Source organism: Myxocyprinus asiaticus, chromosome 15 (assembly GCF_019703515.2).
Source record: "Myxocyprinus asiaticus isolate MX2 ecotype Aquarium Trade chromosome 15, UBuf_Myxa_2, whole genome shotgun sequence".
NCBI classification, from domain to species: Eukaryota; Metazoa; Chordata; class Actinopteri; order Cypriniformes; family Catostomidae; genus Myxocyprinus; species Myxocyprinus asiaticus.
In genome coordinates, this window is record NC_059358.1 from 9,741,732 (window position 1) to 9,763,580 (window position 21,849).

A 21,849-nucleotide genomic window follows, 5' to 3' on the forward strand; every position below is an offset into this window, starting at 1 on the left:
GTTTCAGCCCTAGTTACTTTATTTTATATATATTTTACTATACTATACAGGTGCCTAGCTTTTATTTTGAATCCTGTTTTTATTTTGATGGAAGCTTCTCTTCTTCTGACAGATAAACAGTTTGCTACATGGCCCAGTGTGACCTTAAAACGCAAATGCTGTGATTTAATTATATATAGTCTACATGTATATGCACTTTTACAGTGGATTAGTGCTCTGCTTTGTCATTTCATACAACACGATTGATTCTCAATGAGTTTCCATTGTATGAGTGGTCAGTTTCACACATTCCTTTGAAGTACACACCTCAAATGCAGACTAAGATTGCAACCTTTCATGGTATAATAATCACACTGGGACATATCACAATTTTAATTTGATTAATTGTCCATTTCAGTTTAAAAAGATTAACAAATCACACGCTCAAATAAGCACGTGAGCATTTGGAAGCAGTTGTGTGTCAGTCAGACAGCATGCGGTACCGAATTAAGTCAGTGCTTGGTACTGCCGGTACTGTAGAAACACTGGTATTGTTACATCTTAGCCTATTTATTTTAGTACCAACTTGGTACTGAAGTACCAGTACTTTTGACAACAGTTATTTAAAAAAAAAAAAAAAAAAGGATTTTGGTCCTTATGACAATGGGATTGTTAGCCTAGCTGTTTTCATTTTGTCAGTTACAGCATCATATACAAACTACTCCCCATCTCTCTGTAAAACTGCACCTTTTCTTAATATGAATAATTTTTTTAGTGGCTTAATGCTAATAATATAATATTCAAATATCTAATGTCTCGCCACATGGAATTCTGGAGGAAAAAACGTTAGGCATCCTAGATAAATTTCTGATGATACATTTTCTACTAAGGTAAAAGTTGTTGGATGTTTTAAGCAGACTATTTGTATGTCTTTTAAAAAGAATCGCTCATGTGATTTACACCAGTGATCATCGGACTATTGTACTTATTATTCTTTTAAACCATTTATTATGGTTGTTGTGTATTATGTAAATTCCTTATTACTTTACTAGGGCTGCCAACAGGGTTGAGAAACTAAATTTGAAGTTTCCATTTAAATGCTACCAAAATTTGAATTATATTCAAATTATATTCGAGTTTAGAGACATTTTGTAAAATGGAAAAATAATTGTTTCCATAGATCGGTCTATGATAACTTGGTGTTGCATGGTATTTAGCCTAGGTGCCGGGGTACTACAGTGGTAATCAAGCTTCAAAATATCAGTAAATATTATAGTATAAAGTATATATAAATAAATAACATGTACATAAAATATTTGGTCAAATTTATCAAAATAAATATTAACAAAATTCAAATTTTAAAGACATTATTTCAGTTGGGGGAAAAAGCTACAATATATCACTGATCCATGTATTATGTTGAGACATTTCGTAAAACGAAATAAATAAATAAATGCTTCAAAATATCGGCATTACCTCCTGTTTTTCATTAATTACAGTTGTATGTATGGTAGTAATATTCCCAAATAGTAGTGGTATTTGGTTGAACTCTTGTGGAGTGGCATTTGTAGCAGCATGTATGGTAATAGCATGTACTAGTATGTGCGCTCAGTGCTGCTGTTCCTAACAGGACGCTAGATGGGGCTCAATAGAATCGGACAGAACACGGGGATCTTGAGAAACGATTTTTGAAAATGAACTCCTTTCCTGACACAGCGTTTTAAAACTCATTGCTTATGCTGCAAGATGCTGATAAGGGAGCAAGGTGCAATGGCCAAAGAGAAAGGCCTCCACCTAATTCATCGTCAGTGCTTGGCACACACCTAAAATTTTAAAGCACTGTTTTTACATTTGAATGTGCATTTTTAGATTTATTTCACAGAATATTTCAATTTGAATTTGGCGGCCTTAAATGCTACCATGCACTGGCGAGTACCTGGCCAAAGCCAATTTTTTTATTATTTTGCACACTGGTTGTGCGCAAGCACGAGTTAATTCATTACGGAATGGATGCAATTGAACAGACTTAACCTATGTAAAGACACCACACTGGCTCATTCCTCATGTCTTCCTCTTTGTTTTCAGGCACTGACTCCTGTCATTGGACCAGTTGGCATTGGACGGGGTGTTGGACCCTCCCCCTGCACGGCGACATAATGAGACCATAGCTGTGGGTGTTGGATGTCGTGCCTCCCCCCTCCTCTTTGTTTGCCCCTTCTACATATCCAGGACAAATACACATAAACGCGTTCTCTCACAACACACCCCTTGACCACTCTGGCCCCCACATGCTATGTTATGCTTTGTTGTGAAGGGGCCATGAGGCTTGTACCGGACTTTTCATGAGTGCTGCTGTTGAGGACCCTTGGGGAACAAAACAATCAGTTTCCTTCCAGCAAGCGGACACTTCCTCCTGGGGTCTATAGCTTTGGTGGGGCCTGACGGAAGCTTGTTAGATCATTGAATCATGAAGACACCGGAGGACCACTAGTAGTTTCTGTTTGAAGTCGTATATTAATGAAAGCCTGAAAGACTGCCAGTGAGCAAAGTGAATCGAATTCAACTTGCAATAGGTCTTGAAGTACATGAAATCTCTCCTTAGCCATTTCATCGAACACATCTGAAGTGCCTTGTGCTTCATTGAAACGACAAAAATATCTTCTTAACATATCTTATCCATATCTGCCAATCCCTGAAAAGAATAATTTGTTTACATCTCCAGGCTTCATAGCTTCCTGAGACATTTCAGTTTATTTTACTTAACTCTTACACAGTTTAGACCTTTTCTATTAGCTTCTTCTGTTTGCATGGTTCCACAAAGTGTATCAGTCTGAAGTATATGTGATACAAGGAATGAGACCACCGTAGAGTCCAGTTCCTCATACTTATCAAACTTAAATTCTCTCATCTCATTCATCTGACTCAAACTTGTTGTACTGTTTTCGTGGCTCGGTTCCATCACCATGTTCACACTGCAATCCAAATGGCGCTACCTGATTATGCTCTTGGGCGTACAGTTAGTAGTCATGGCTATTCTTTCCAGAGAGGGCTGCCAGAAAAGGGTGTCATATTTTTTCCGGATTTTCCGTAAATCGGATTCTGCGATGGGACATGTAGTTGGTGGGCGGAACCACACAGATGTCTATGCCAACCTTTCCCTACTGGGCCCAGCTCTGAATAAAGAGGACATGCCCTACTGCCCCAAGCAGTCTCCTCTGATTGGTGAGTTTAATAGCTCCCATTGGCATTGTGTCATCAGGTTCCTGATCGATCTATTTTAAATCCATAATCTCAAGTGTATTTGTAGTAACAGGAAGTGCCAGGAAACTCCTTCACTTAGACTTGACCCAAAACCGTTGCTATAATAATGACAGGTTTTACTGGTGTCTGTTTTAAGTGATAAAGCAAAGTAGTCATGGATTAGTGCAAATGCAAAATCAAACAAATTCTGAGCATGGGAAGTCTATGTGGAAAATCTTTCCACCTTAATATCACAAATAACAGATTTACAACACACAATGAGATACTATAAATACTTTCACAACCCATAGTTAACAGGATCACGTAACCTTTATAACAGGTTTATTCCTGGAACACACAGTCCAGTCATGCTAGCAGGTTTCTGATTTCTAGGTGTGTACTAGTACAACCACTTTGCAATGTAGGAGCCAGCACTCAAAACAGTGTAATGTGTCCATCTTTTAGGGCTCGTAGACTTCCTTCAAAGAGACAGTTGACCTAAGTTGACATTAAGTTTCGTTTTATGAAAAAAGATGCAATGAAAGTGAAATCTGACTGAGGCTAACTTTCTGCCAAACATCTGCTTTTGTGTTCCATGAAATAAAGAACATAATGCAGGTTAGGAACAAACTCATAGTGAATAAATGGTGACAGACTTTTTTAATTTTTCTGGTTTAACCATTGATTTAAGCCAAATTATTTCCTCCTCAGCCAGCAGATGTTCCTGTTCACACTTCTGTTCTTATATCCAGGTGGACCAATCCATGTCACCTTTCCTTCTGGGCTTACGCTCGCTGAAGTGGAGAGAAAAAATCCTCTTGTTGTCCGTGGTGGACGCTATAGGCCACCAAACTGTGATGCACGCCACCGAACTGCCATAATCATTCCTCACAGAAGCAGAGAGCACCACCTCAAGTTCCTCCTTTACTATCTGCATCCCTTCCTTCAGCGTCAGCAGCTCAACTATGGCATCTATGTCATTCAACAGGTGCGTTGCCTTCATTTACATTTGTGGCATTTAACAAAAAGTGCTAGCTTATCATGCATGACTGCCATGGTCAAGAGCATGCAATTCAGGAAATTATTTACTGACAAACAAATTCTACATGTACAAATACAAATGTTTTCCATGAGTTGTGAAAATCCTTAACACAGGTTCCAAAATTAACTTGTTGTGCGTGTAATCTTTAAAATGACTTTGAAAAATCTTTATCCAGAAGTCACAAACAATAGGGGTGGGAAGACATATTGAATTTCTATAAATTGCAAACCAAAAAAATTACGAAACATGTAGAGGCAAAACTCGATTTTTCAAAATGTGCAACAGTGTTTTCTGTCCATGTGATCATAAATGAAATAACCCATCAGACATCATAATCTCTCTATTGCTTGATTTTACCTCTACTGCACTTTTTTCTACAGGGTTTGCACAAGTACTGTAAGTCGTTTTGGATAAAAGCGTCTGCCAATTGTATAAATGTAAATTATATGATCGATCGCTCCCACTGATCTATAATACACTATATTGCCAAAAGTATTCGCTCACCCATCCAAATAATTGAATTCAGGTGTTCCAATCACTTCCATGGCCACAGGTGTATAAAATGAAGCACCTAGGCATGCAGACTGCTTCTACAAACATTTGTGAAAGAATGGGCCGCTCTCAGGAGCTCAGTGAATTCCAGTGTGGTACTGTGATAGGATGCCACCTGTGCAACAAGTCCAGTCGTGAAATTTCCTCGCTACTAAATATTCCACAGTCAACTGTCAGTGGTATTATAACAAAGTGGAAGCGATTGGGAATGACAGCAACTCAGCCAGGAAGTGGTAGGCCACATAAAATGACAGAGCGGGGTCAGCGGATGCTGAGGCGCACAGTGCGCAGAGGTCGCCAACTTTCTGCAGAGTCAATCGCTACAGACCTCCAAAGTTCATGTGGCCTTCAGATTAGCTCAAGAACAGTGCGTAGAGAGCTTCATGGAATGGGTTTCCATGGCCGAGCAGCTGCATCCAAGCCATACATCACCAAGTGCAATGCAAAGCGTCGGAAGCAGTGGTGTAAAGCACGCCGCCACTGGACTCTGGAGCAGTGGAGATGCATTCTCTGGAGTGACGAATCACGCTTCTCCATCTGGCAATCTGATGGACGAGTCTGGGTTTGGCGGTTGCCAGGAGAACGGTACTTGTCTGACTGCATTGTGCCAACTGTGAAGTTTGGTGGAGGAGGGATTATGGTGTGGGGTTGTTTTTCAGGAGCTGGGCTTGGCCCCTTAGTTCCAGTGAAAGGAACTCTGAATGCTTCAGCATACCAAGAGATTTTGGACAATTCCATGCTCCCAACTTTGTGGGAACAGTTTGGGGATGGCCCCTTCCTGTTCCAACATGACTGCGCACCAGTGCACAAAGCAAGGTCCATAAAGACATGGATGAGCGAGTTTGGTGTGGAAGAACTTGACTGGCCTGCACAGAGTCCTGACCTCAACCCGATAGAGCACCTTTGGGATGAATTTGAGCGAAGACTGTGAGCCAGGCCTTCTCGTCCAACATCAGTGTCTGACCTCACAAATGTGCTTCTTGAAGAATGGTCAAAAATTCCCATAAACACACTCCTAAACCTTGTGGAAAGCCTTCCCAGAATAGTTGAAGCTGTTATAGCTGCAAAGGGTGGGCTGACGTCATATTAAACCCTATGGATTAAGAATGGGATGTCACTTAAGTTCATATGCGTCTAAAGGCAGGTGAGCGAATACTTTTGGCAATATAGTGTATATCACCGATCACTCCCTGTTTCCTGTATGCATTGTTTGGCAATCATTATAGGGTATAGTGAACGAGTGAGCAATTTCATATTTTGGCTGATTTCTATTCGTGGTTAAATATGGAGAAATAGGTCACTCTTGGAGAAATGAAAACCATTTAATTTATTTAATTTCCTTTGTTTTTTTTGTTTTTTGGTATCACTTACACTAAATGCAGAATACAATATTAACAGTAAATGCCTCATTCAGAAATAGGCTACATGTTTTCACTCTGAGCTGAAGCAGTTGCAGTTGTGTGTGTGCTGGCACCTTTTGCGCAACCTCTTGTGTCGTTCATGCAAAATGTCTGCACAAAAGAGGTGGCAAGATCGCAAAAAAAAGTGATGTAAAATGATGCCAGACATGCACTTCACTTCTTAAAATGTAACCAAATGCATCCATTACTGATACACATTTATTGACAAATGGTTGTAAATTTAATTGACCCTTCGCTAAGCCCTGCCTTAAAAGCTCTTCTGACCAATCCTGTCAAAGCAACTGTTGCCCTGCTGCCATTACTCTGACATGCGATAGCATGATATGGATTAAAATGTGTCATCCCTCATTCCCAAATGAATTTGTAACATCTGCAATGACACCTACATTTGCTCCAATGTCACTTAAAGCTAATAACTGAATGTTAATTCATTTATGTATTGATTCATGTCATAGTAAAAGCTAGTAAATAAACAGTTCACAGCATCAAAATTAGTGTGGTAAGAGGTGTTGACCACTGCTACATCACTGTAAAGGATCCATATCGCTCTGTCCCATGTGCAGCTTTAGGAATCTCTGATCACTGTCTGGTTCATATTGGAGTGTTTTTGAGGCTGAAGCCACAGACCTGGACGAGCTCACAGATACTGTGACATCATATATCAGTTTCTGTGAGGATATGTGCATCCCTACTAGGACATTTTTATTATTCAATAGCAATACACAAAGAGGATGCTTACAGAAGTGGGGATAAAACATTAAAGTCATAGTAAAAGCTAGTAAATAAACAGTTCACAGCATCTAAATTAGTGTGTTATGAGATGTTGACCACTGCTACTCCACTGTAAAGGATGCATATTGCTCTGTCCCATGTGCAGCTTTAGGACTCTCTGATCACTGTGTGGTTCATCTTCTCCCGACCTACAAGCAGAAACTAAAATTAGCTAAGCCTATAGTAAGGACTGTAAAGAATGGATCAATGAAGCAGAGCAGGATCTATAAGCCTACTTTGACTGCACTGATTGGAGTGTTTTTGAGGCTGAAGCCACAGACCTGGATGAGCTCACATATACTGTGACATCATATATCAGTTTCTGTGAGGATATGTGTGTCCCTACTAGGACATTTTTATCATTGAATAACAATAAACCATGGTTTACAGGAAAACTCAGATAGCTTCATGCCAAAGAGGATGCTTACAGAAGTGGGGATAAAACATTGTACAACCAGGCCGGGAAAACACTTACTAAGGTAATCAGAGTGGTTAAAAGAAGCTACTCTGAAAAGGTGAAAAAACAGTTTTCAGCCAACAATCCTGCATCTGTATGAAAAGGCCTACAAAGCATTACCAAGTATATGACACCTCCTCCTCGCTCTGTAGAGAATCAACTAATGGCTGATGAACTGAATGTGTTTTACTGCAGGTTTGAAAAGCCCAGTCTCACACCCCCCCGCTCTGCTCTTCACTTCACTCCCACACACCAACACCTCCTGGAACCCCCCTCCTCCCCCCTCCTGCTACTCAATCTGCACTTATGATCTGTGAGAAGGATGTGTGGTGGGTCTTTCGGAAACAAAAGACTAGGAAAGCTTCAGGCCCAGATGGTGTTTCACACAGATCTTCAATAGATCACTGGAGCAGTGTGAAGTTCACAGGACTAAATGACTACTGACCTGTCACTCTCACTTCTGTGGTCATGAAGTCGTTTGAGAGACTGGTTTTGGCCTACCTGAAGGACATCACTGGACCCCTGCTGGACCCCCTTCAGTTTGCTTATCGTGCAAATAGATCTGGATGATGCTGTCAACATAGGACTGCATTATATCCTGCAACACCTCGACAGACCTGGGACTCATGCAAGGATCCTATTTGTGGACTTCAGTTCAGCCTTCAGTACCATCATACCTGTTCTTCTCCCAACCAAACTGACCCAGCTCTCCATGCCCACCCCAATCTGTTATGGATCACCAACTTTCTGACAGATAGGCAGCAGCTAGTGAGACTGGGGAAACTCACATCCGGGACCCTCACTATTAGCACTGGTGCTCCTCAGAGATGCATTCTCTCTCCATTGCTCTTCTCCCTGTACAAGAATGACTGCACTGCAAAAGACCCCACTGTCAAGCTCCTGAAGTTTGCAGACGACACCACGATCATCTGCCCCATCCGCGACAGTGACGAGTCTGCATACAGAAGGGAGGTTGATCAGCTGGCTGTCTGGTGTGGTCACAACAACCTTGAGCTGAACATGCTCAAAACAGTGGAGATTATATTGAACTTCAGGAGAAATCCCCCCCGCACTCCCAGTGGAGTCATTCAGGTTCCTGGGCTCTACCACCTCTGAGGAAGTTCAACATGCCACAGGTGCTGCTGACACAGTTCTAATCACCCGTCATTGAGTCTGTCCTGTGCACATCTATAACTGTCTGGTTTAGTTCAGCCACCAAATCAGACAGAAGAAAATTACAATGGACAGTCAGGACTGCTGAGAGGATTATTGGTGCCCCCCTGCCTACCCTCCAAGACCTGTACATCTCCAGAGTGAGGAAGCATGTAGGTGGAATCACTGTGGACCCCACACATCCTGCCCACTCCCTCTTTGAACTGTCACCCTCTGGCCAGCGCTACAGAGCACTGAGCGCCAGGACATCCAGGCACAAGTACAGTCTCTACCCTCAGGCCTTTTTCCACATGAACTATTAAACTGCCTCAGGGCTCTCCCATAGTGCAATAATGTATATAAATATCTCATGTACATATGTAAATCCACTCAGATTTAATTCAATAACTGTACAAACCCCTTGCACATACATTACCACTTGCACATGTACATACGCCATTCTATGTTATATGTCCTATTATTTGTATGTCTATTTATACTCTTACCTTGTTTTATATTCTGTGTCTCACTGTAAAATTTTGTGTACTTTTCTCCTATCACCAAAAAAAAAAATTCCTTGTGTATGTGAGAACTTTTGGCAATAAAGCTCATTCTGATTATAAACAGCTCTGTTCACTTACTCTAATGTTATTAGATGTGTAATCGCTATTAAATGAAGATGTTCCCTTTTCAAGTGACTTTAATAATTGTTTGCCTGGATTCTGATTCACAGTCTACATAGTTTGTAATCAAATTACTGTGTAATTTAGCAATTTATTTGATAAAAAACTTCAGATAAATATGCATTACAATGTCACTCTTCATACCAGCCCACATAAAAAAATTATCCATTCCGTTTGAGAATATTTTGCCAAAAACTGTGCCAAAAATATATTTTCCCATTCACTCCAATGGGGGAATTCTGCAGAGCTTGGCAGAGCTAAGCAAATGGGTCAGTTGTTACATTAAAAAGATGATACTGTGTCCAGTGATTTATATCAAGGCTGTGGTGGCTGACCTTGGTGCCCCCTCAAAAAAATAGGTGCATGATACCCCTGGGTCAGACTATTTAACTAGACTATCTATTTTAAGATTTAAACCACATTTATGGGCTTAATGTGTTATGTTGCAATTTCTACAAAGTTACAAGCAAACTGGCTAGTTGTCTCACCAAACCAAATTTTAACTTGCATTTGGCACTCAGCGAATGTTCATTTTAGACACTGTCTTAACAGTTTCACACCTTGTTACAAGATATATTTGTTGCTTGGTTACATTTCAAACATGAAGCTCTGATATGATAAAACTCAACTGTGCCTCCTGGTGTTTCGTCTGTGAGGCAGTGCTCAGTTGTAATCACTTTATCCTGCTATAGCTGTCCATCTAGATGCAAACCTGTACCACTCACTCTGATACGTCATTCACAGGTCATCTTTTGCTCTTCCCCCATCTGATCTGTTGTTCTGTAGGAAATATTAGTGACAAAACACACCCAATCCTTTTGTTTTTCAGAGTAGCAATGTGCTAGATTCAAACCTGACTTAACTATATTCCCAGGATTTATTATTGTTCTGTACCTAGGTTAATACAGTTTTATGTATGATTATAGTTAAATGGCATGACATTGTTGCAGTTTTTGGAATTGAATTGTTTTTGCTCAAGAAATCATGACTAGTTGGCTTAATGGGATTGAAATCTGAATTGTGACAATTAAAACCAAATTCGTCCATGGTGTACAGTGCAGTAACGGGTCATATTTTCACAATTTTCCAATTCCAGTTTCCTCAAACCTTTTAGTTTAATAGTTTAGCACATGCATTGCTTTTTTTTTTTTTAAGATGACACAATGGGATTTAAATTATTATTATTATTATTATTATTATGCCTTTTGTATTTTATGCCATTGAAAATAGCCACGGAAGCTGGCAAGGCGTTAAATCACTAACAAACGAACATTATTATAATTATAAGAAATATTTATAGTTTTTAATTAGATTTGATACATGCCATTTGATTTGTTCTCTGAGAATTACAGATTTAATAAACTCAGAACATGTACAATAAAACAGTGGATTTACATGAGAAGTAAATAATCTCTGTTTATGTTTGAGACTTTGATTTTCCCACTTCACATTAGGAGTGCAAGGATTAGAACGTAATCTTCATTAATCTGGCCTTTGAATCCTTGCCACATTATACATTCAGCCCATTTTCACAAGTAATATACACACAACAGCAGACTGCATTGTTGAGTCTGAAGGCTTTGTTGTCTTACTGTAAATACATTTTATTCATCCATTTGTTATGCACAAGTACACTATGCGATATCATACATCTCTGTATTCATTTCTTATCACTGTAGATAGTTCAATAAAAATAACTGTCTGTGTGTGTTGTGTGTAGGCTGGTAATTATACCTTTAACCGAGCGAAACTCATGAACGTGGGATTTCGTGAGGCCATGAGGGATGAGGATTGGGACTGTCTCTTCTTCCATGACGTAGACCTCATTCCCGAAGACGACCGCAACACCTACGTCTGCGACACTCACCCCAAACATGCTGCCATTGCCATGGACAAATTTGGTTACAAGTAAGTCTTCAGCTAGACTACATTTCATTTGACTTTATTTGCTTGCATTTTCACTTGAACTTCTGCACATATTGATTGTTTTGCAACTTGTATGCTGTTTAACTTGGGCTGGGGGATACATGTAATAAAATGATCTCTCTGTATTCTTGATTATTTCAGTGTGTGTGTGTGTGTGTGTGTGTGTGTATATATATATATATATATATATATATATATATATATATATATATATATGACTTGTAACCAAATACATATCTATAGATATGTATTTGCTCTGAATTGGCCTGAAAGAGAGATTGAATCAATCAGATAAAGCATAATTTCAAGCTAACTGATAGATTTCAATTAACTAAAATGCTGTACAAATCTAGAGAAGACTAATCAAGGCCTGTTTCCCGCACTGTTTTCCTTAAAGGAATGTTCCGGGTTCAATACAAGTTAAGCTCAGTCGACAGCATTTGTGTCAGTGTTGATTACTACAAAAACGTATTTCGACTCGTTCCTCTGTTTCTTTAAATAAAGCAAAAAAGAGGTTACAGTGAGGCACTTACAATGGAAGTGAATGAGGACAATGAAAATGAATGTGGCCAATTTTTAGAGGGTTTAAACAAAGACATTTTAAGCTTATAATAATATAAAAGCACTTACATTAATTCTTCTGTTAAAACTCATGCATTATTTGAGCTGTAAAGTTATTTAAATCTTAATTTTTTACAGTCATTTTAGTGTTTTTGGGTTTGTTGACATTACATTGTCATGGTAACAAAGTTATAAATTTGGCTTTTACTTTACACAAAAGGTTCGTAAGTGATTTTTATCACACACAAATCATTTTTACATGTATATCCTTTGTCTTGTGGCTTTAACATTCAAACATTGGCCACATTAACTCCCATTGTAAGTGCCTCACTGGAACTAAGATTTGTGCTTTTTTTTTTTTTTTAAAGAAAAGGAGGAAGTCAAAATTCATTTTTGTGGTAATCAATGTTATGCTGTTGAATGAGCTTAACTTGGATTGAACCCGGGACATTCCTTTAATTGAACACAGGGAAGAATGTGAATTAATCATTTGTGTTTGTATGCACAAATATAACAGTACATGGTAATCCACTGAAACCTACATATAATTTATTAAAAGAAAAAATGGCAAGCGGAAACTTTTATGAACTGTTTTAGTGATGATGCAAAAACTGTTGAATTCGATTTTTGAATCGCTTCACTTAAACCAGGGGGGTCAAACATACGGCCCGCGGGCCCGCCAAGGAGTCATCTCAGGCCCTAGGGATGATTTGCGGAAAAAATAAATAAGGAATGTTTAAAAACATTCATGTTTATTTACCTTGTAACTTGGGTAAGATGTAGTCATACTATTATTTTATTAGCAACAGCAGAACAGATATTGCAGATGTTGCATGTAGCTATGTTATAGCTTGCATGATCAGTGGAATTTCTTTTAATTACACGGGAGAGTCAAGCGTATCAGCGAATGCCACACATGTCTGATGGTGACACAAGTTCCATGGCCACACGTTCCCACAGTGAAGTTTATCATTGAAATAATGACAACATGGACAGGTCCAAGGATAAATATTATATGTAATAACTGTTGCATTGTTTCCGTCCCATTGAACTATTATTAATTTTAAGCAGGTTTCAGTTCCTTGGTGTTTATGTTCGGTTTCAGATGGTTTGAGACTAAAGCTCCAGCCAAAGAGCGAGCGGTTCTCTCTTTTTCTTGTAAATATTGTTGCTTGATTCCCTTCAACTAATTGTGTGTGTATTTGTGATGTATCCTCTGGTTAATGAAATTAGAAAATGACGTGCTTTTCTTATTGTTCAGAGTAAAATTAGCACCCACCAACCCACCAGATGTGGATATTTTATGCGCAGTGGTGGGTTATTTCTATGGCAGGCGACTTATAAAAATCTTGGAGTAACATGTGACAAGAAATGCTGTCAGACACAAAGACGCTTGATTTATATTTTGAAGAACAGATGAAAGAAAAGCTGTTGATTCGCTGTGTATTCAGAGGCGCTCTGCCGCCCATAAGCGCAGCACTTCTCACGGAACAAGCACATGTAGAGTGCTCACTGTTTCTGCTGTTTCTGTCATCTGAAAATAGTTTGCAACTGCAAGAACAGTGTAATCCATGAGAACGCTGCAAATTATTTCAGACCATCTCAGGAGGTGATCTAAGTTTAGTTCGTTTGATTTCAACGGAGCAGTTCGCGATTACACGCATTGTGAATGCAGCATTGCTTAATTCCAAACATTTGTGGCTGAATACATAACCATACAAAGCAAATGACATGCAGCGACATTAATGAATTGTCATTCACAGCCACTGTGGCTGGTGAGCAAAACAATTTCATATCTTTTTACCCCAGTGTTAGCTATGAAAACAGCATCTTTCTATTTTCCTGCTCCAATTTTCCTTTGCTCCACCGCTGAACTACCAGCATCACTAAAGATATTATATTTTACCCAAGTTATGAGATTGCTGTCTGAATTGAATGTGGTGACATAAAAAAAGTGTGCACCATGAAATAACACCAAAACATCGCACCTTTCTGTTGTGTTGTGTTGTGTTGTGTTGTGTTCGCTGGCTGTACTCGACAACAAACACGGTGACTGGTTTAGTCTAATTCATGACTAAATGACTCTTATGAGCCGGTATTTTTAAAACAGTGATTCACCAGCTCAAGAGTATAATGAATCCTTCAGTGAATTAACTAAATTACTCGGAGGGGCTGAATGAATATGTGATTTTCTGCAAGTTGCTCTCAGTCATGTCAAAATGTTTTGTGTACAAAGTTGATAAAATATAATAGTATATGATAAATTTTGTTAAAGATAATTAATCATTTTAATATATAGTTATTTAAGCAAAATTAAAGACTGTGTGTGTGTGTGTGCATTTGTATGTGTATGTGTGTATATATATATATAGTTTTTATATATATAGACTTAGTTTTATTATACGCTTGTTCAAAGTCCCTCACTTAATATTTAAAATGTAAAGTAATTTGTTAACATTTGTTAACAGGGCCGTAGCAAGGTATTCTGGGCCCACAGACTCTATATTGCTCTGGGCCCCTTTCGTACAAAAAAAAAAAATACAGTTTAAAATATGTTGTGAGCACCAAAGTGCTTTCCAGAAAATAAAATTAAAAGCAAAAAAAACAAAACAAAAACATAGAAGACATAAAATAACATAAAATCAAAAACATAATACATTCAAAAGACTCATCAACACCATTGTCATCGCTCTGCTTCAAAAGCCAAAGTATAAAAATAGGTTTTAAGACGAGATTTAAAAGTCACTATAGTTGGTGAGGCTCTGATAGTTAAAGGAAGACAGTTCCAAAGTTTGGGAGCAACGACAGAGAAGGCACGATCCACCTTTAGATTTCATTTGTGAATGAGGGGCAGACAGTAGCATTTGACTGGAAGACCTCAGAGGTCTTGAAGTCTGATCGGGACAGATAAGATCCACAATGTATTGTGGAGCTGAGCCATGGAAAGCCTTGAAAACAAATTGGTTGGTTCATGTTAACTAGTGTTGTTAACAGATGGAACCTTATTTGAAAGTTTTACCACTTTTGTGTCCAACTTTATCGGTAAACCCAATATTAAAGAACCGATTAAGTGGAAAAATGTAAATATCAGTAAAAAAATAATATCGGTCAAACCGATTATCGGTCGATTTCTATATTTTAAATATTCAATACATCACCCAGCACTACATGCGAGTTAGAATTCTTTAAAGATCTTTATGCTTTCTTGTTATTCCTCAGGTTGCCTTACAAGATGTATTTTGGAGGAGTGTCTGCTCTGACCCCTAATCAGTACCTCAAGATGAACGGATTCCCCAACAATTACTGGGGCTGGGGAGGCGAGGACGACGACATCGGAATCCGGTGAGTGATTGAGGAAGTGTTTGATCCTGTGTGTATTTGTGTTGGAGGTGTTGAGTTTGTGTGTTTGTGTGAGCTGGCTGTGAGATAGCTGTCAATCTTTGCACGAAAGATTAAAACTGTTAAAAACTGCACGGTTCATTGTCCACACATCTGTCAGTTTATTCGTATGTTTCAGAGTGTCAGAAATGAGCTGGCGCCTAGTGCTTGGCGCTGATGCTCTTGAACATTGAACTGTGGAGCACATGTGGGTGACGCAAGTTGAGATGGGCTTGCAGCATTTTCTAATAAGGGCTGTGCAGATAATTATTAATCAATGCATTACGATTTTATTTACACACATTGATGCATTGATACTTTAGATCCTTGCAGCATGCGTTTTGTTTTCTGTTTGGTGTGCTTGAGTGTCTGCAACAAATTAAACTGCATTTATGATATATTCTTTGTAAAAACATTTATACTACCTCTGTAATGCATTAAAATGTTTTTGTAAACTATGAATAAAAGTGGCATATATATATATATATATACTGTATGTAAATATTATATATTAGTAAAACATTTTGTTTGCCAAATGTAACCACAGACATTTTATGTAGATTTATAAGAAAATTATTATTGATTATATTTACCAGAATACACAAAGAACAGAGCAGCAGCAAGTACTGTTGCAATCTACTGAAGGGGACTTCTATTTTTCTGCATTTTGTCTAACGTTCTCTTCCTGTTTTCTTCTCAATCTCAGGGTTTCACTCGGAGGAATGCTGATCAGTCGACCATCTCTAAATGTGGGCAGATATAAGATGATCAAACACAAGCACGACAAGGGCAATGAAGTGAATCCCAGAAGGTAGAATCACCTTTCTCAACTGTCCGATAAATGCAACTTCTCTAGTTGACATATGTTTTTTTTTTTTTATCATATCTTTCACAAATCCTTCTCTTGCGTTGTTACTTTGCAAAAGTAATTTCCCATTACAATGACATCATCACCTAGTATAGTGGTTCTCAGCTGGTTTTGTTTCAGGACCCAGTTTTTACTTTGGGCATCAAGTGGTGAGCCAATACAACACAAAAATGATTTATCCTACAGAATTGAATTGCATTGGTTTCATGCTCTCGGCAATCAATAATTTTCCATTCAGATGCATTGTGGTCTCAAACCATGACCTCGTTACAAATGAACACATTTAATGTAGTCTGGGTTGTGTCGGCTTTAACCTTGTGTAGTTTTGTTCATGGTTTTTGAGGATGAGGGCATGTCAAGCAACCTGTCCATTTTGGCGTATGCCCATTTTGGCTAGCTTCTACCAAGTGACAAATTAATTTGCACAGAAATACCGTAGTTTGATTAGATGAACAACCTTCGAGGTCAACACCAACAGCAGTGCATTCAAGGGATAGGCCTGCATTTTATCAGTGTGCGTTCCCTGGGAATCAAACTCATGTCCTTGCTGGCACTATGCTCTTTCATTTGAGCTAAGGAACACTTCAACAACTTTTAAAAGTTGATAAGTGTATTAATTTTGCCATCTTAACTATGCACGATTGCTGTCTGTGACACTATTAGCACAGGTCTGCAACACATTTTTGGGTTACAATCCACCAGTTGAGAATCACAAACCAAGTTCTTCCACTATTAGATGTTCAAATACCAAACAAGTTTTCTTCCATGCAGGTTTAACATGTTGGCAAAGACCCGGCACACGTGGAAACAGGACGGTATGAATACGGTGGATTACGAGATCGTGTCTCGGGATTATCTACCGCTTTACACCAACATCACCGTTAACATTGGCACCGAGAAAGGCCTGCATCCGGCAAAAGAAGCTGCTTCCTAGTCGGATTGACCCAGTACTCTTTCCTTGCACCAATGCAGCACAGCCTGCAGAACACTTTCTCCATATCCACAGGCCAGTGAATCAAAAGGAACATCATGCCTTTATTGCAGCACAGACCTTTCTTCCTCTGTGACGGTGGTGCCACATAGTGGAACCAAGATTCTCTGTCCTACTTGTTCTCTTCTTCCCCAAAGTTTGACATTTGTATGTTATGCTGGTTCACTTTATCAGTCAGGATGCTGCAGATAACTGGTCCAAAAACTGACCACGCCAGAGACTCGCGGCCCCACCAGTGAAGGACCACTCTGCAGGAAGGACGTGTTTCCTAATGGACAAACACTTCTTACATCCTCTGTGCCCGAGGGCACTGGTAAAAACCTCTGTTGCCTTAGAATCAAGCTGCACTCTCTCCTTACATTTCTTATATGATGACTTAAGCCTAGGTTTGGCCGCCCACGGTTGACATAGAGATGGGTAAATTCGTTTTCCGTCACCATGCGATGGAAATTATGAAGCAGGCCATGGACTGCATGAGCAACGTTGTTTGCTGCACTACTCTGGGACCGGTGCATTTCTGGTTCAGTAAATTAGAACTGTAATGTTATGCAGGTGGGTGGAGTGATTTTTAAAAAAAAAAAAGTTTTTTTAAGGGATAGTTTATCCAAAAATACAAATTCTGCCATTTAGTCTCCCTCATGTTGTTCTAAACCCATATTACTTACTTTTTTCTGTGGAACACAAAAGGAGACATATAATGAAAGCCACCATTCACTTTCATTTTATGGTAAAAAAGATGCAATGAAAGTGAATGGTGATTGAAACTAACCTTCTGTCTAACATCTCATTTTGTGTTTCATGGAGAGAGAAAAATGTCAGTCAGGTTTAAACAACATGTGGGTGAGTAAATCATGACAGAATTGAATTTTTGGGTGAACTATCCCTTCAGATATCCATTTTAAGTAACTCAATCAGAACTGGCCTTTTTTTTCTTTCTTTTTTTTGTAGAAATAACCACTCTGCATGTACTGATGTTTTTCCTTTTTATTATTATTATTCCTGAAATGTCGCCATTGCCTTTGGTTCTCTTAGTAATAGAACTGGCTTTATAATCAACACGCTGCCTCTTACGTTCATGAAATATTCAAGACATTGCAATTTACCTGCATGGATTTTTGTTAAATTTCTGGATTGTTTAAACTTTTGCAATGTTATTTGGCTCTGTTAGCAATAGGCATGTTGAATGTATCTCTATCTCTCCGTTTGGTGAGAGAATATGTCACGTCAGTGCAGAACGCTTCATGTTGTGTGTCAGTTCAGCTGGTTTCATGAAGATTGGATGCTTCAGGAGTCCTTGAGGCTCGAGTCAAACTCATATGTTTGTTAACACGTCTAATTATACAAAATTAAGCTTTGAATCTGTTTCAGTTTCCTTTTGACCGCACAGTTTGATTATTCAGAGGAAATTGACCAGAAAAGCTATTACACTTCTATCCGAAAGCCACCTCCATCAAACACAGGCTGAATTTGTGCATATCGTTCATAAAACCATTCTTACGTAAACGGTTGCACTGAATTGAATGTCCTAAAGTTTGTTAGAATTAATTCTGGTTGTGTTTCATTAAGGAAGCCCGTTATTATCATAATTTGAATAAAAAAAGAGAGTAAATACTTGAATATATAAATGTTTGGTTTGATCAAAAAACATTAAAATTTTCATTTTTTGTATGTGATTCTTTGCAAGCAAGTGCAATCCTCAAAGAAATGCTGACTGAAAACATATCCATTTCATTTTACATTTCAAAACGTTTCATAACTGCAGCTGTTCTCATAAGTTTTGGGGAAATCTGCATCCTGTTCAGTCCCTTCAAATTGTGAAAGGGGCCCTTTGACTGTCAGGTGGCCAGATACATGGATGTGGTAGACCATATGTGATGGCAAATGAGTGTTTTGAGTGTGTGTGTGTGTGTGTGATGTTGGAGTTAGACTACAGAAGTCGATTCATCTGTTGGTTGTTTCAGACACTGCTCGTTCTGTGTGAATGTGTAAGATGAAAGGACCGCTCTGCTTTCTTCGAGTGAATCTCATGTCTGGGTTATATTTCACTCTAAAACAAAAGAAAAAAAAAGTAATTGTATTTTGCATTATCAATTACAATTTAGGATCATTGAGGTGTTTGCATTGTGAGGTTTTTCATGATAAATAAGCACATTTTCTCCCAAATTCTCATTAGCGTAATGCATCTGTAAACGTTACTTTTGAGTTCTTTTGTAATTTCTTTTATCCACAGTGATGATTGTCATAACAGTAATAGTTGTTTTTGTATGTAATAATATTTTAATTTAAATCTGCATTCATTTCAAGGGATAGTTCACCCAAAAATGAAAATTCTTGCATCATTACTCACCTTCATGCCATCCCAAATGTGTATAACTTTTTCTGCAGAACACAAATAAAGATTTTTTTGAAGAATATCTCAGCTCTATAGGTCCATATAATGCAAGTGAATGGTGACCAAAACTTTTATACTACAAAAAGCACAAAGGCAACATAAAAGTAATCCATATGACTCCTGTGGTTTTGTCTTCTGATGTGATCCAGCTGGTTTTGGGTGAACAGACTTTAACTCCTTTTTCACTGTACATCTTGCCATTACAGTCTCTAGGCTCAAACATGATTTAAATCTCTTTCACTTCCTATTGCTTGACGCATGAGCACTAGATAGCACTGTAGGAAGTGTAATCAAGCTTGAAATCACGATTGCCAAGGAGACTGCTGATGTCAAGGTTTATAGTGGAAAAGGAGTTATATTTTGTTCTATTTTCACCCAAAACTGATTGGATCACTTCAGAAGACATTGATTAAACCACTGGAGTCATATGGACAACTTGTATGCTGCCTTTATGTGCCTTTTGGGAGCTTCAAAGTTCTGGTCACCATTTACTTGCATTGTATGGACCTACAGAGCAGGGAGATTCTTAAAAAAACAATACAACAAATACACATCTGGGATGACATGAGGGTGAGTAAATGATGAGAAAATTTTCATTTTTGGGTGAACTATTCCTTTAAGGAAGTCTTAAATTTCCTATTTTGACCCAAAGTCAAAAGGAAGAATATGATCTGGACATGTTCAATGCAGGCTTTGTGAGATTCATTGTTTGGTGTGGTTTTGGAAAATTGTGGTTGGTTCATTCAAAATTTATTTGATGTCATGAATGCAAAGATACCAAAAATTCATATGTTAAGATTTTGTTTTGTGGCAAGAGTAATTTTTTTTTTTTTTTTTTTGCTTTTGGCTTAACAGTAATGATCTAAATTCATTTTTCTAAGAAAGGTGAAGGTGGCCATTAATGGTCAGGTTAATGAAATATGACCTATATATTAGTTTATTGCTGTTGGTTGACTGTGTTGAAGAGTAACAGATGTCATGTGATGGTCACCTGATTGCAGAGACTGTAAACACTTTTAATGTGAATTATTTGGGATGTAATGGGTGCTTTGCTCTTAAGCTCCTAAAATGCATTTTATTTGGTATCACAAATGAAAGTTGAGAACTTATGTTTGATAATTATTCAGATGACCCTCATGAATTCATAGAAGGTACTAGGAATAGGCTCTGTTGTTTTAGCAATGAAAGATATAGTTCGAGTGATTGTACACATCACAGGCTGTACGGTACTCTGTTGGTTATTATGGATAAGATGTTTCTAAATGTGCCTTATTGGGCTTCAGTAATCTAGGTTGTGTTCTTCAATGAGCAGTGCTCTGATGTGGGGCATTTGATCCTCTTTACAAAATCTGCACACTACACAGTGGCCTTATGATGATTTAATAAAAATGTTAATGTACTAAATGTCTTGTGTCTTTTTGTGACAGGTTTATTTTGAGATTTGAGCAATTGCTACCAAAGGGAGAACAAAAAGCTTATGCCAGTTTTGTTTGTTGTGATGGGAAACACTAACTGCAGACTGACCTCTTAACAACCCTTCACAAAACAAATAAAAAGTTTACTGCATGATGTACACTTCTGGGCTTTTCAGTTGATGCAACAGGATTCCCACTTTTTTTAATCAATGGAGTTCCATGTCTTGTCCATGTGTCATATGTGATTAATGGATAAGGACTTTTAAAAATATTTTTTATTCAGAGAGTGATTAAATCCAAATTAAAGCGGTTCAGATGGTTCATTGGAAGGATCTAACTTGAATGATTTGCTCACAGATCAGAAGATCACTACACTCACAGAGCACTTTATTAGGAACACTATGGTCCTAATAAAGTGCACGACGTGGTCTTCTGCTGTTGTAGCCCATCCGCCTCAAGGTTCGACATGTTGTACATTCTGAGATGCTGTTCTGCTCACTACAATTGCACAGAGTGATTATTTGAATTACCGTAGCCTTTCTGTCAGCTTGAACCAGTCTGGCCATTCTTCACTGACCTCTCCTCAACAAGGCTTTTCTGTCCACAGAACTGCTGCTCACTGGATGTTTTTTGTTTTTGGCACCATTCTGAGTAAATTCTTGTGTGTAAAAATCCCAGGAGATCAGCAGTTACAGAAATACTCAAACTAGCCCGTCTGGCACCAAATATCATGCCATGGTCGAAATCACTGAGATCAAAAGTTTTCCCCATTCTGACAGATGATGTGAACATTAACTGAAGCTCCTGACCCATATCTGCATGATTTTATGCATTATACTGCTGCCACATGATTGGTTGATTAGATAATCGCATGAATAAGTAGGTGTATAGGTGTTCCTATTAAAGTGCTCAGTGAGTGTATGTCTTGTAAGAAATGAATTATAGATATCTCTGTAATTGCATTGTGAATAGGAGTGAATGACAGATAATTATGAAATTCTACTTGTAAAAATGCAATTAC

The 21,849-nt window shown here is 38.4% G+C and overlaps 1 protein-coding gene across 1 annotated transcript in view; it reads left to right on the forward strand.

The window, feature by feature from the left end:
* The window catches only part of LOC127453482 (beta-1,4-galactosyltransferase 3-like), a 37,892-nt gene extending 17,081 nt beyond the window's left edge, over positions 1–20,811 (forward strand). The window contains exons 2-7 of the mRNA XM_051719879.1: positions 2,065–3,201; positions 3,972–4,207; positions 11,018–11,205; positions 15,004–15,126; positions 15,869–15,973; positions 16,802–20,811. Coding sequence (XP_051575839.1) covers positions 2,943–3,201; positions 3,972–4,207; positions 11,018–11,205; positions 15,004–15,126; positions 15,869–15,973; positions 16,802–16,964 — 1,074 coding nt within the window. The 5' untranslated portion in view covers positions 2,065–2,942 and the 3' untranslated portion in view covers positions 16,965–20,811. The remainder of the gene's footprint in view (positions 1–2,064; positions 3,202–3,971; positions 4,208–11,017; positions 11,206–15,003; positions 15,127–15,868; positions 15,974–16,801) is intronic.
* Positions 20,812–21,849: the final 1,038 nt, after the last annotated feature.